Below are 15,562 nucleotides of genomic sequence, written 5' to 3' on the forward strand. Positions count from 1 at the left end.
ATTTCCAAGCAACAATAGGCCAATCAGATTGGATTGGCTCGGAGAAGATGTGTTATGCACCAGACTCTTTCGTGAGCTTGGACTCAAGGGCTTCTGGCATTAATTGGACAATGTAGATCATTTAATATACCTCTTTAATAGAATTAATGTGCAAATATGTATTTGGGGTATATTGGGTGTTTTAACAGTAATGATCTTAAGGAGCATGAAGGGAGCAATTGGAACACAATGAAATAGAACCAAGCTATGTTTTTATGAGAGTTGAACCTTTTGGGAGAAAAAGGGTTACTAGTAAAAGGCTGGTCAGTCAGTTCCTTTCGCTGCAGTGAGCCTCTTGTGAAGGGAACTCCAGAGAGACCACAAAAATTACCATTTATTGAGCATCAGCTAGGTCCTAAGCACTTCACATACATTATCTTTACTCCTCTTAGCCCTTTCCTCCCCATGAGATAGGTGTTATTATCATTCCCAGTTTGCAGGTAAGGCAACGGAGGCCCAGAAGTTAAATAACTCATCCAAGTCGTACTACATACATAATTACATAATCAAGTCATGCGACATACACACTGCATACATCAAGTCACACTACTGCAGGTGGCTGTAGTCGCATAAATGCCAAAATGCCATCTGACTTCAAGTCAGAGCTTCATTCAGTAAATGTTAATTTCTCTTTCCCCCTCCCCGCCCCCGCTTTTTATGGGTCTGGGCTCTTTTGGCTAAAATGTGCCAAGAGCATGGGGATACAAATCTGAGGGCTTCTTCTGAGGCAGCCCAGTCTTGTTGGTGTCTCTGTTTATTATTAATCATCTATAATAAATTTCTCTCAAGCCCGTGTCACTTCATCTGAAAAGGCATTTTCTCCTTTGCTTTGGGAATTCATTTGAAAGAATTGTAGCTCACAAATGAAATCACAGTTTCCCACTTAATAGTTTTATGACAAAGAATAAAATTTATGAATTACAGATTGTGATGATTAGATTAGGGGTCTGTTAAGCGTTCACTCAGCCCTATGGAGACATGCCCCTAATTCAAATAATCATAGGGACCCTCTGTGACGGCTTACTACATGTTAGGCCCTTTAGGTACAGTAATCTCATTTAATCTTCTCGACAATGGCGTAAGGCAGGCATTTCTATTATTACATATTACAGATGAAGAAACTGAGGTCTGGAAAGACAGTATTTGTGGGAGTCACTCAGTAAAAGGCAGAGCAAAATTTGAATCCAGATATATTTGCCTCCAAAAACGTGGCTCTTTCTACTACATAATCCTGGTAGGTAAGTGATAGGTAGATCCTTTGCTATTCGCCAAGTTAACCTAGAACTATATAGACCAGAATTCACCGGCCTGCTGGTTAAACTTGGCCCACGGCATATTTTCTTCGATGAGCTTGAACTTGCCATTTCTCCTCTGACTCCCAAGCAGGAAGACCCCACAGCCTCTCGGCCAACACCCTGTAGCCTCTGGCTTGGGGCGTCACTCATTCACCTGCTCCACCCTGCAGGCCTGTAAGTTGCCTAGACCCTCTCATTTCGTGGGGGTGGGATTGCCACAGTGTCACTCAGCAAGGCAGTGGCCAAGCAGGACTCGAGGCCATGCTTTCAGCCTCTCAGGTGCCCACTTCTCCCTAGCATCAACGCCCCCATCTACATGACTATGGCCTGCCACCCTGCCTCTACACACCCCCACCAGTCAGTTTGACCTCATTCCAGGTCAGGGCTGGTCTCTCCAAGGTGAGCCCCCTGGCAACAGCTCATCTCTGAAGGGTGCGCGGGACATTGGCGGAAGCCACGGACTTGGTGGAACGAAGAACTGGCTTTTGAATCATGCAGTCCAGACAGGCCCCTGCCCTCCGGCCAGTGGAGAGGGAGCCTCCTGGGGCTGCCTGGCAGACGCCCTGATTTCCACTCCTTCAAGTGGCCACTTGGAAAAGAAAGAAACCAGCAAGTAATCAGGCATGAAGGACAGAAACCCTCCAGGTGAGGACAATCCCGCTGCTCAGATGGGGGTGCGGGGGCGGGGGCGGGCATGGCGGGGGGAGGGCTCCAAAGAGGCGGATCAGGCCAAGTTCAGACCGCAGGGTGTGTGCCCAGAGCCTTCAGCTCAGAGAGCTCACTGCGGGGCTAAGGGCTGGGGGGCGGATGGTGGGGAACACAGACAGGTTCTGCAGCCAGGTCAATCAGGGACGTTCCCGACCATCCGCTTTCTGACCACCAGCGAGTCATTCCATCTGGCTAAGACTCCGTTTCATCAGCTCAAAATGTAGATGGTAATTCCCCTCTCCTGACATTTTTGTGACGAGTAAATGAAATGATGTCTGTCGAGTACTTAGTACAGAGAGGGAATCATAGAACAGGAAGAAGTGCTAAACTTAACGGCGATCACCTTAGGAAATCCAGGCTCCTAGGAATGCCAGGCTCCTAGGAATGCCAAGCTCTGGGCTAAGCAGCTGACACTCAGGCAGCCATTTCTTCTTCCAACTGCAATGTCGTGTGACAGCTGGTGTTTTGCTGAAATGAAATCACAGCTTGCAAATGGGCATTTGGCTCCATTCTTTGGGATGCGGCATTCCTACGCTGCTGGGCTGCATGTGTGACTCAAGGCTTCCCCACGTTTCTCTGTCTGAATGAGCAACTGGGAAATCCTCGCCCAGATGGTGCGTTGCCTCGTCATTTGGACTTCGTATGGTGTGAACACATCCTTGTGTTTGTCAGGGGGATAATATTTTGAAAATAATAAATGGATATGTCTTTTGTTCTTCTCCAGGACACCGTGTTCCCAGCCTAGCTCTGGGGCTGGCGTGGGGTGGGAGGAGGTTCAGACCACACAGGTGGAGGGAACGGAGAGTCTGCCTCTTCTGGACCCTAGTGGACTGGTGGCCGAAGGCAAAGGCAGACAGATGTAAGGCGGGGCTGGGAGGCCAGGTGGGCCTGTCTGCAGCTTCCCTCCCTGGGGTGAGAATGGTGTGCCCAGACGGAAATGTACCAGGGCGCCCACGACATGGTGGCACACAGCCTCCAGGAGAAGGGTCTACAGCCCTGGGGTGGGGTTGGGGGGCCGTGAATAGAAGCCCGCACCCCACCTCCAGCAGCCTCTCCCGGCTTGCCTGAGCGTGCAGATTCCAGAGCCCCGGTGGCTAGGCTGAGAGAGCAGGAAGACGGGCAGACCTGTGGCCGGGAGAAGGAGCCTGCCGCAGTGTGGACACTGGCAGCGGGAGGCATGGCCACCCTCACAGACCGGAAGGGCCCAGACATAGCCCTGCAGTCACCTGTCCTGGAAGGAGCCCGGGCCGGCCATGAGACCTGCCAGGACCCCGAAGATACACGTGGTCTGAACCTGACTCTACCCGCGCCAGAGACCACAGACCCCCACTCAGAACCCAGCTGGGTGCCTCCTGGAGGGGAGCAGGCCTGAGGAGGCAGTTCTCAGTCTGAGCACCTACCCCAAAGAGACTGAGTCATCCAAAAGAGACCAGGGAAACTGGAGGAGGCCCAGACACCAACAGCTGGCAAATTCAAGTTTTCCTAGCCCCTCAGCCGCTCCCTTCCATGCTCAGTGAGGTGGGAATATGCTCTGAACAGTTATGGGGAATAAAATGCTATATTCTCTTCTTGATGCTATGTGGACAGTGTTAAATGTGTAACCCACAATTAAATAATCAATTAATTAATTCTACAAATATTTCTGGTGCCAATCACTTCGGGAGTCTGGAGATTTGGCAACGACTAAGACCCTAAAGTGGAGAAGGAAATGGCAACCCACTCCAGTACTCTTGCCTGGAAAATTCCATGAATGGAGGAGCCTGGTAGGCTACAGTCCATGGGAACACAAAGAGTCGGACACGACTGAGCAACTTCACTTCACTTCAAGACCCTAAAAGTCTTCCCTGGTGGCTCAGCTGATAAAGAATCTGCCTGCAATGCAGGAGACATGGGTTCGATCCCTGGGTTGGGAAGATCCCCTGGAGATGGGAACGGCTACCCACTCCAGTATTCTGGCCTGAAGAATTCCATGGACTGTATAGTCCATGGGGTCGCAAAGAGTCAAACATGACTGAGTGACTTTCATTTCCACTTTTCCACTTTAACTTTCAAGACCCAAAAGTAGAGTATGCCCCTGTCTTCATACTCCTTACTTTATATGGGAGAGGAAAGACAGGAGATGCATACATTCATCAACAAGTATCCTTAGCTGGTGAAAAAAGTGAAAGTCACTCAGTCGTGTTCAACTCTTTGCAACCCCATGGACTATACAAGTCCATGGAATTCTCCAGGCCGCAATACCGGAGTGGTTAGCCTGTCCCTTCTCCAGGGGATCTTCCCAATCCAGGGATCGAACCCAGGTCTTCCACATTGTTGGCAGATTCTTTACCAACTCAGCTATCAGGGAAGACCTTAGCTGGTGAGATGCGCCATATTAAAAATAAACTAAGGGGACATTTAGAGAGGACTAGGGGTGGTTGAAGAGAGCCACAGCTGATAACCGGAGAGAGAGTGGCTGCAAATACCTCAAATGGCAAGGGGCTGGCATACGTGAGGAGGTCAGAGAGGACAGGGTAGCCGAGGGGAGGAGGGCCTGGGAGAGAGGGTGAGGGGGTGTGGGTGCAGGAGAAGCAGAGGCTTTGTGAGCCAGTGTAAGGAGTGCAGCTTTTAAGTGTAAAAAATGTCGGGGGCAGGATTTTAACTCATGTATGATCTGAGGTAAGTTTTGTAAGGACCCTTCTGGCTTTTGTGGGAAGGATCCAGAGGGCGGCAGGGTAGAAGCAGAGCACCCAGGCAGGGGTTATCTCTGTGGTCCAGGCAAGAAGTGATGGTGGCTTGGATGGGGGCGGTTGGGGCCGAATTAGGCAGACGGATGTAAGTGTTTTGGAGACGAAGTTGATAGGACTTGCTTGCTTATTGTGTGCGTGCATGCATGCTAAGTCACTTCAGTCGTGTCCGACTCTGCAACCCTATGGACAGGGTCCCTCCAGGCTCCTCTGTCAGTGGGATTCTCCAGGCAAGAAAACTGGAGTGGGCTGCCATTTCTTTCTCCAGGGCGTCTTCCCGGCCCAGGGATTGAACCTGTGTCTCTTACTTCTCCTGCATTGGCAGGTGGGTTCTTTACCATTAGTGCCACCTCGGAAGACCTGCTGGCTTATTGGCCACTGGCAGATGTTCATCCCTGAGAACATGTCCCATTTGAAAGGTAAGGAGGAATAAAGGCTGATTGTCAGGGTTTGGGCAGAGAAACAGTGGTGGTGGAAGGGGCCAGGTGTGGAGGTGAGGACAATGGGGTGAAGAGAGGTCGTGGGCAAGAGTCAGGAATCCTTCTGGGTTTGACAAGATGCCCCCGGACAGCAAGTGTGCGGTCTGGTGCACTCAGATCTGGGGATGATGGGGGGGCATGGTATGCATTTGAGGGGAGGTGAAGGCGGGACAGGATGAGCTCCCTGAGAGGTGTGGCAGACAGACGACAGGGATTCCCCAGAGAGGCCCGGCCGGGGGGAGGCAAGCCGGCCATGGCGCCCGGCCAACGTCTTTTCTCATCACCTTCGACAACTAAAATGGTGCTGTTTGTCATCGCTGGGCAGTGAACACAACTGTGGGCCTGAAATCTCATGTACTCATTCCTAGGATCCAGACATGCTTATTACACTTATTTTTAGTTTGACATAAAAATGAAATAGAAGATTAAGTTCTCACAGAGAACATATGAACCCCTGATAATATATCCCACTTGAAAGGTTGAGGGCAAACCTCCAGGTGAAAAATCAGTGGCGTGAAGCCAGCCCCCTGGAATTCCACAGGACAGGGGCCCCCTACTTGTCAGTCCTTCTGTTTGAGGACAGGTTCAGAGCAGACTCACTGGAGACCGTCTGTGTGGTGGGCTATGTTGCCACCATCCTTTGGACCCCTTGTCTTTCTGGGTAGATATTGGGCTGGGCTCACGTCAAGGGGGTGGTGCCCTGTACTCTGACGTCCCCTGACCTGCATGCCCACCATCAGAGTGCCTCTTTCTTTGCGGGAAGGGGGGTGGGGGGGTTGCCCGACTCCCTTTAAGTAATTGGGTTATTTTCACGTATCGGTGAGTCTGAAAAGGAAGACATTTTTGAAAAAATTAAGGGGTGTCGGGAGGGGACGTGAAGATCAACAAACCAAATTTTGTGCTTGCTTCTGGTCTCTAACGGTGGAGACAACAAGTCACTTCTTTGCTGTGGGAGGATTTCCTGACGGCCCCTCTTAGCTGGCAGGCAGTACGCACTCATGACCTTTGGGAAGGGTGGCTTGTGTTTGCCTAGGGCAAAGGCAAAGGAGCACGCTTGCCCTCAGCCAGCTCTGAAGAGGAGAGAGATTAAGCCTGGACCTCCTGCCTTTTGGGGTTCACCGTTCTCTGTTGGCCCCAGATGGCCCTGGCTGTGGTTAGCCAATAGGAAACGACCCCAAACCCCCTGAGGAAACCTGAAGACATGGGGGTGTTGCATGCGTGCAGCAGCACTGGGCTGGGGTCAAAGGTCAGGGGCTTCTGTCAGGGGGATGACGGAATGACCGCCTTGCAGCCTCGTCAGTGGTGACCGTGTCCACCAGAGGGCTAAAGGGTGAGAGCCCAGTGTAAGCTCACGGGGGCAGAGTTCTACTTCCTGTCCCTGAGCAGCCGTCCCAGGAAGACCCTCTTGATGCCACCCAGTCACCCACAGAGAGCCATCAAGAGTGAGGCCCACAGTCAGGCTCCAAGGGAGCCTCGGGCCACTGCTCCTCACAGCGAGCCCTGGAACGGGCCTAGTGGGGAGGAGCAGGCTCTGTGCTTCCGGCCAAGGGGAGGCGGGCGGCCCAGGGTTGCCATTCACATTGTTCTGGGAAGCCCTGCAGGCCTCTCTGTTTTCCAGGAGCCCTCACTACTCCCCGGGGGCCTAGTGAGGATGCCTCACCTTTGGTCGAGGGGCTTCCCAAGTCTGTGGCCCCCATGACTGGGGCGAGACCTCCTTGAAGAGTGAGAGAGGAGGGACCACCTGTGTACAGGCCTATCTCTGGGTCCTTCTCCGGGGTTGAGGGCATCCTTAGAGTCCAGGTGCCAGTATTAAATGGCAGAAAGTGAACAGGAACTAAAAAGCCTCTTGATGAGGGTAAAAGAGGAGAGTGAAAAAACTGGCTTAAAACTCAGCATTCAAAAAACGAAGATCATGGCATTCAGTCCCATCACTTGAAGCAAATAGAAGGGAAAAAAGTGGAAGCCGTGACCAGATTTTATTTTCTTGGGCTCCAAAATCACTGTGATGGTGACTATAGCCATGGAATTAAAATCACTTGCTCCTTGGAAGGAAAGTTAGGACAAACCTAGTGAAGATGAAAGTGTTAATCGCTCAGTTGTGTCTGACTCTTTATGACCCCATGGACTGTAGCTGCCAGGCTCCTCTGTCCACGAATTCTCTAGGCAAGAACACTGGAGTAGGTAGCCATTTCCTTCTCCAAGGGATCTCCTCAACCCAGGGATGGAACCCGGGTGTTCAGTATTGCAGGCAGATTCTTTACCACAAACCTAGATCGCATATTAAAAGCAAAGACATCACTTTGCTGACAAAGGTCCGTACAGTCATAGCTATGGTTTTTCCAGTAGTCATGTATGGATATGAGAGTTGAACCATAAAGAAGGCTGAGCATTGAAGAATTGAAGCTTTTGGATTGTGGTGCTGGAGAAGACTCTTGAGAGTCCCTTGGACTGCAAGGAGATCAAGTCAGTCAACCCTAAAAGAAATCAGCCCTGAATATTCACTGGAAGGACTGATGCTGAAGCTGAAGCTCTAATATTTTGGCCACCTGTTGTGAAGAGCCGACTGATTTTAAAAGACCCTGATGCTTGGAAAGATTGAAGGCAGGAGGAGAAGGGGACGACAGAGGATGAGATGGTTGGATGGCATCACCCACTCACTGGACATGGGTCTGAGCAAACTCGGAGACAGTGAAGGACAAGGAAGCCTGGCGTGCTACAGTCCATGGGGTTGCAGAGTCAAGCATGTCTTAGCATCTGATCAACAGCAGCAGCAACAAATTGGGTGAAAGGGGTAGGGGAACTTGAAAGCATTTAGTGCCTGGGGTGGGGGGGGGTGCAGGGGAGAGTGGAGGAGGAAAGTGAGTGTCCAGTGGGGCTGGTCACTAGTCAGGCGGGGTGTGTGTGTGTGCCCCAGGATGAGGCCTTAGGGAGGCCACCGCCTGGAATCAAGTGCCACTGGTCACTCCCGCTCACCGAACCATCTTCTGAGATGCCACACTCGGTGTGTCTCAGTGCGGTATTGCGGAGAAGGAAGAGTGGCCATTCCCCCTTGGTCAGGGGCAGTCATTCCAGCACACCTCCGGGGGGCCCCCCCGGGGGGCCTGTGGATCCCACTGTGTCTCACCCCAGGGTGGCAGCAGCGGGACCCCAAGCAGGAGGTGTGGGAGGCTCATGGGTGGGCATGAAGCCGGCAGGTGGGCAGAGCATACGCTGCTGTTTGCCATGTTGGTCTCTGGAGCTGGAATCTCAGCAACAAGTCCCAGAGATGCGAGTGGAGACGGGACGTGGCAGGGGACTCTGCCTCTCTGTGCTGACGGCTCCCCAGCCCCGGTCCTCGGCCCCTCCCTGCCCCCTCTCCCAGGCCGGCCCTGTTTCCTGCTGCCACCCTCACCCTCCACTCCCTGCCCGGGCACCTGCAGGAGTTGGCAGTGCCTCGCACACAGGCCTGGTGCCGCCTGCCTCCTGGCTGGTTGGCCTCGGGGTTTGATCTCATAAATTCTACCAGGCTGGAGCGCAGGGCCATCGGGACGAGGCCTGAAGTGTTCCACCAGATCTCTACCAGGGGGAACCCGAGTGGGCCACCAGCGGGTAGAAGAGCTCTTGCTATGGCCTAGATGGCAGTTTTTTATTAACAACAGCAGTGACAATGATCGCAGTGATGGCCACTGTCCACTGTGGGCCCAGTGTATGCCAGGACCTGTGATGGGTTTCAGCAAATGACAGCTCGTGGAATTCCAGGGGGTACCACTGAGATGACGACCTCCTGGCTCTCAGCGGGGACCTCCATGGATTCCCCACTCTGCCCTGATCCCAGGTAACTGAGACATGGGCCCTTTCCTCCTGAGACCCTGTGCTGAGCCGACATCCCCCTGAACTGTCGGGTTGGAGAGCACTCTGACCCCCCAACTCTGGGCACACAGAACCCTTCCGATTGCCTCTGTGGAGCTGACTCTGAAGCCGTGGGGACCCAGGTGATGGGGCCCTGCGGCATCCCACCTGTGGGGAGATAGTCTGGACTGGGATTCCCTCCGTCCTGGGATTCCCTCAGGGTATTTACACATTCCCAGCGGCTGTGTGCTGAAGACACTCGCGTCTGCGTGCAAACCCAGCCCCACCCACTGTCTGTGTCTGCGTGACCTTGGCTGTCTCCAAACTGTTGCCTCAGCCCTCAGATAAAACCGATGAGGCTGCAGTCTCTCTCCATCTCACCCTGCCAATCAGAGAGGAACCCCTTCCCTCCAAAAACCCGGGGAAAGAGGACTGCTCCTTCAGGGCTGGGACCCATCTGCCTGGGGGTGTGGGGCGGGCCACAACAGCGCTCTGAGCAGCTGGGTGAGGAGGCGCTGCAGACCAGTGGGGGCCGAGGTCCGGACCGGGGGTGGACGTAGCAGGAGCCCCGCCCCTGGCCACAGCTCCGGCCATCTCCCCTCCAGCGTGGGCCGCGGGTTCTTGCCCCCCATGATTCCCACGAGGACTTGTCAAATGAGAGTGACTGGCTCGCCCAATCTGACTGGCACTTTTCCAGTTTCAGCACCAAAGGTTTGACGTTTTAGGAAAACCTCCCAGTCCCAGATGAACTAGGATGGTTGACCAGCCTCCTCTTGCTTGAGTCAAGGATCAAAGTGGCTGGATCTGGGGTGAGGGAAAAGCTGAGTGCCTTGGAATCCCCATAAATGCCGACCTCGGGGAATTACGATGAAACCATATAGAAAGCAGGCAGGCAAGGGACCAAGACCAGCCAGGTATCCAAGGTACCCAGGTCTGTAGCAGAGCCTCAAGGGAGGACCACATCTGTGCACTGTCTGCCCTCTCCTTCCCACTCTGCCCCCGGCCAAGCCCCCACCACAAATGACAACAGCCAGCCATCTTTATAAGTATATTTTTATTGAAAATAAAAAGGCATGATGCTTTCTTCCTCGTAAGTAGCATGTAGCACACCCCTCACGCTGCCTGTCCTGCTTCCTGCAAAACATCTCAGCACAGAGATGACATCAGAGGCTCGTTGGTGGACAGGAGGGCACCGACGTGTGTATTGGTCCATTGAGACAGAACTGGGAACAGGAGCCATCTTCCCGTGCACTCTTAGCAACCGTGAGGAAGGCAGGTCTCAAGGTATTTACATTCATGCATTAGATACCGCACACTACCTGGGCTGTTGAAATCATACTTTGTACAGATTCAGAGAGTACAGTAATTATATATATAGATAGATATCTCTTTAAATATATATAACTATATATAATATATATGTCTATTTTTACAGCTATTAGTCTTTCTTCCAAAACTTGCTTTAGAAGCATCTAAGGAACACCTGAAACCTCTGGAAGATCCCATATGCCACTCTAAAGCTGGGCTTGACAGGAGACGGTCGAAAAATATCTATTTGAGAAAATGCAGAAAAGGAATGTGCCTGTCGTTCTCAAAGATTCAGAGTAGCCTGAGGATTGGTCCGTGTTTAAGGGCTGAAGATATATTCCTGAAATTTAAGTTTAAGCTCAAATACCAGGCTGGGTGGTTTTATGGATCTTCTGTTGCTTAAGCTGAAAATCCACGGGGGGTCTCTCCCTGCACCCGTGAGGGCTGTCTTCCAAATGGCCGGTTCTGGGTTTGTTCTCAAGTGAATTCCCTTTTAAAAACTGGGGTCTTTTCTTAGTTTTCACTAACTGGGTGAGAGGAGGCTTGACAAACCCAATTTGGGGGGATTTATGTGCAAACGTTAGCTTTTCACGGAGCCTGGGCTGTGTGTCCCCAGGGAAGTGGATACTGGCTCCAGAGTGAAGGACTGATGGTTTTCTGGGGATCCTGATGGGGAGCCTGGCTGGGGCTGGAGGATTGAGTTAATTGCAAAATCTGAGCCACTCAGGTTTAAGCCCAGGCTGGGGAAGGTGGGATCAATGGGCTTTTGCAAAAGCTGGAGTGTGCCCTGCTTCCCTCGATGTCCCCCCAGACTGACTGCCCAGGACTCCACGACCACTCAGCCAGGATTCTTCCCTCTGGTCACAGATGCTTTCCCATCACTCCTGGACCAGGAAAGTGTGTGCGTCGGGCTGGGGTCCTGCCTGGGTGTCTGCTCAGGGGACAGGCAGGGGATCAGCAGGAGCCACAGGCAGTGAGGAAAGCACGCTGGGATGGGGTCTGTCCTGCTGAGGGGCGCACAGCCTCTGGCCTGCTTGTCACTCAGCTCTGCATCCTTGGCAAGTGGAGGGCACGAACCGTCAAGTACCCACTGGGTGGGGCAGGGAGGAAGGCCACAGGGGGCCCGTGCTAAGGCACACAGGGAGAGCAGAAGCCAGTCCTCACGCGGGGAGCACTGAGAGGGGGAAGAGCCTTCCTGGGGGGCTCTGCCCGGGGCCTGTCCTCAGCCCGCACCCACTGACCTGGCGACAGGACCTGGGCCAAGGTCACGGCGCGTTCACCTTCTGCCCTGCTCTCGGCACACAGATGCCTCCGTGGGCACCAGGGCTCCCGGACGATGGGTGTTTGAAGGTTCAGCCCAAACGGGGATTGGTTTTCAGTCTGTCAGTCTCCCCTGGATGTGAGAGTCTCACCTGCGGCCCAAACGCCCTCCAGAGAACAACTGACACTTGTGGTCTGGAAGGCAGGCAGGGTCCCCGGCTCGGACCCTACATAGCCAGAGAGCGGAGCCCCTGGCTGTGACGGGTTCCTCTCAGCAAGTGCGTGGAGGGAGAGGGAACCAGGGCCCCAGAAGTGTTCTCCCAGCCCTCCGGGAGTGCAAAACCGCAAGGCTGCTGTCTCTGGGGCCCCAGTGATGTGCCCACAGGGTGACTGGGCGCCGGCGAAACAGGCTGGCAGGTGGGGGTCACTCGGCCAGTAGATGGGGGTCACCAGGCCTGGAGGGTCCCTCTCTTCCCATCTCCTTTCCTTCCCTTCGTCCACCAACCACTCAGGAGGACTCAGCACTTTTAGAGCACAGGGGACATTCAAGGCGCCCATAGAAGCATGCGGGCTCCCTCGGGATGACAGCAGGCCTGGGGGCTCTCCGGGGAGGGTCTGAGTACCAGGCCTCAGGGAGCGCTCAGGGGCCCAGCGCCAGGCCGGTGGATCCAGGCCCGAGCGCTGGTGGTGGGTTTGGCACGGGGGTAGCCTCTGCCGGGAGGAAGGCAGGGCCTGGCTCACAGGGAAGCGTCGGCTCCTCTGAGGGTCAGACGTGGGAGTGAGTCTGAGGACAGGCGTAGTGGCCCCCGTCCTTCCGGGGCCCCAAGCCTGGGGTTCAGGACGTTGTTTTGCCCTGGATGGTCAGACCCCACCCGGGGGTGTGACCGGGCTTCTTGGCTCAGTCCGGACTCCGCAGGCAGGGCGCACAGCCCCCCGTGGCGGGGAGTCAGGAGCCAGGGGCCCTGGGTGTGATGGAGATGGGAGGGAGAAGGCAGGCCCTGAAGACTGAGACAACGACGGGGCGGCGGGTAGATGGGTGGGAGCACCTTTGAACGGGGATGTCTCGTGGCTGCGCCCATGGCTTCTGTCGGGAATAGCGTGGTCAGGGAAGAAGCAGGTAGGCTTCCTGGTGGGGAGGGGAGGTCTCCTTTAGGCGAAAGGGGCGGGGGCACCTCTTCGCCCCGGCAGACAGGCTCCCAGCCTTCTCAGGGTGTGTGCTTTAGGCACCAGCCGGGGGGCTGTCCGTGGGTCAGACACAAGAGGAGGAAGAGACACGGGGCCTCAGATGGCGGCGCTACCCCGGAGGCTGCCCGCCGGTGAGCCTGGCTCAGCCTGGTGTCCGCAGCATCCACGCTGTGGGCTGACCAAGGGGTGAGGCTGGGCAAAGGAGGCTTTCTCCTTTGGGAGGCTTGAAGCCTGCAAGGTGATGAAGTCCTGGGGAAGCCCAGTGTCAGCTCGTGTCCACCTGCTTTCCCGCGTCCACCAGTGCCACCAAGGTGTCCCTCTGGCCAGCAGTCCAGGGCCTACGGACTCATACCACGGCGCTGTTCGCGTCCACCCCTTTGCTGCTCTGCGAGGAAGTCATAGGGTACTCAGCAACGCCAGTGCCGTTCTCCTCTTTTCTCAGGGGTTTCCTGGGGGCAGGTGGAGGAGTGGGGAAGGCAAAGGAGGGGGAGGCAGGGACATCCATTAGTTATCAGCGGCTGGTGGGAGTGTATCTTACCCTCCCAGTCACCCCACCAGGCTCTGTTCCAGGTCAGCATCCTTGGGGTGCTAGCCCTTGTGGTCTTATATATGTGACCATATACTGTGTCAGGCAACCGGACATGGTGAATAACAAAGCAGGGAAAACAGGTGTGACTTGGAACTGTTCTGGACAAACCACAATGTATGCTCAGCTTGTTATGCTATCTGGTCAGCCTTTGGTTGATCTCTTTGATATGAGCAAATAGACATGAAGACGAATATTTGGGGTGCAGAGGGTTAAAAGAGGCGAGGTGCTCGTGGTTGGGCTTTGTAGTCTTATCTCTGGGTGGTCAAAGGCAAGAGGCAAATGTGATGAAGTGGGCGGTGGTAGTGCTGTTGCTGGTCATGGCGGTGGATGGGCTGGGGATGGAGATGATGGGGTGGTGGCCTCGATGGTAAAGGCAGTGGTGACGGTGAGCGGAGATGGTGGTGATAGTCATGGAGGTGGTGGTGGTGAGGATGGGAGAGTTGATGGTGGTGATGACAGTGATGGTGATGGTGGTGGTGGACTGGATGGTGGTTATGACAGTGATGGTGATGGTGGTGGTGGACTGGATGGTGGTGTTGACAGTGATGGTGATGGTGGTGGATGGTGGTGATGGCAGCGCTAACAGAAACGGTGGCATAGTGGATGGCAGTGATCATCATGGTGATGGCAGAGAGGGAGACAGTGGTGATAGTGATGGTGAATGTCCAAACTAAATCAGTGCACACCCGTGGTTCTCAAACACTTCACGTTGCATCATTGGAAGCTCATTCCAAAGGCCCTTTAACCCCAGGAGCCATTCCTCCTAGGCACGCCGGGCATGGGGAAGGCTGGGAGGGAAACCTTGAGAAGGCTTGTGCTCACTTGCTGAGACTCTGAATTCGCAGCACTGCTTTCTGGCCTGGCTCAGATCCCACCTCCTCTCTTGGTCATTCGGGAGGACTCCAGCTCCCAGTCCCAGGCCTGAGTGACCACAGCCTCCTGATGGGTCCACACCATACAGGCTGTGTAGCCCAACCCCATGGCACAATCCTGCTGTCTCTTGGGTGGACCTGAGGCCCAAGAGGTGGCAGCTCAGTCACCTCCTGTAACCCCAAAAACATTGGGGCTGAGCCTGAACTGGCCTTCATTGTGTGTTGTCTAAACTGAATGTTTAGGTCATCGTTGAAAGCCTAGGGATTGATTGAAAGCCTTCTCAAATGTCCCTAGCGCCTCCCCAAACCCAGCAGGAGGACTGGTAGGCAGACAGCTTGATGCCTATGGGATAAGGTTGTTGGTGATTAGTTGAGGGGAGGGAGGGTCTGTGAGGTGGTTATCAGTAGTTTCATGGGGACGGGACTATCAGGCCTGTTCAGAGGCAACATGATGAGCAGCCACATTCTTGTCCCCTCTCACAATGGTCCCCTGAAGAAGCCAGGCCTGAAGTTGCGAGATTCATTTCATAGGGAAGCTGAGGCTTTGGGAGAGCTGTGACTTGCCCGATGACCACCCCCTACCCCACCCACCTGTATGTGGTGGGGCTTGGAGCACCACTCACTCCTACCATGTCTTGATCCAAACATCTTTCTACTGAATCATCATTCTGCTGCTACTGATGATAAAGCGGGCCTCCCCCACCCTTCATCCCCAAGTGGGCCCTGTAGTCCAATCACCTTGGGAAGGCCCTCCTCCACCCTCCTCTTAGAGATTCCCCTAAGTTCTCAAGACTCTGCTCCCAGAAGCCTGTCTCATTTTGTTTTAACCCAGCACATGCTGTGTTCTAGGGTCCCCCAAACCCCATTTCTATAGATGCTCACAGACACTTTCTGGAACTCAGAAAAGGCTCAGAAGAGTTGCCTTGTTTGTGATGGGCTCCTGGAAATGACAGGCTTTGAGTCTCCCTCTCCCCCGAGGCCTTTCTCCCTCTGTTTCTCTTACCCTTCCTCCCTCCCACCTATCCCTTTCCAGGGGCCTCACGTACTTTTGACCTTGCTGTGTGGGTTTGACTCTGACTCAGTGAGTTCTACCTGACCTGAAAATTGGGGGTGGGGGTGCATTTTCTTACAGTGAGATCCTGTGTGGCCCCCAACATGAGGCCCCTGAGGGACTTAACTGAAATTCCTAAATTTATCATCAATACAGAGGGATTTCATCAGAATCAGAATTCCAGAAAATAAAGTAAAAAATCTCTGCCCCCTCTCCCCACAA

The 15,562-nt window shown here is 54.0% G+C and overlaps 1 protein-coding gene across 1 annotated transcript in view; it reads right to left on the reverse strand.

Annotated features, from left to right (window-relative positions):
- Positions 1-10,149: 10,149 nt before the first annotated feature.
- PRIMA1 (proline rich membrane anchor 1) overlaps positions 10,150-15,562 on the reverse strand; it is a 70,023-nt gene continuing 64,610 nt past the window's right edge. The window contains exon 5 of the mRNA XM_061159338.1: positions 10,150-13,277. Coding sequence (XP_061015321.1) covers positions 13,175-13,277 — 103 coding nt within the window. The 3' untranslated portion in view covers positions 10,150-13,174. The remainder of the gene's footprint in view (positions 13,278-15,562) is intronic.

Source organism: Dama dama, chromosome 13 (genome assembly GCF_033118175.1).
Source record: "Dama dama isolate Ldn47 chromosome 13, ASM3311817v1, whole genome shotgun sequence".
In the NCBI taxonomy this organism is placed as follows: Eukaryota; Metazoa; Chordata; class Mammalia; order Artiodactyla; family Cervidae; genus Dama; species Dama dama.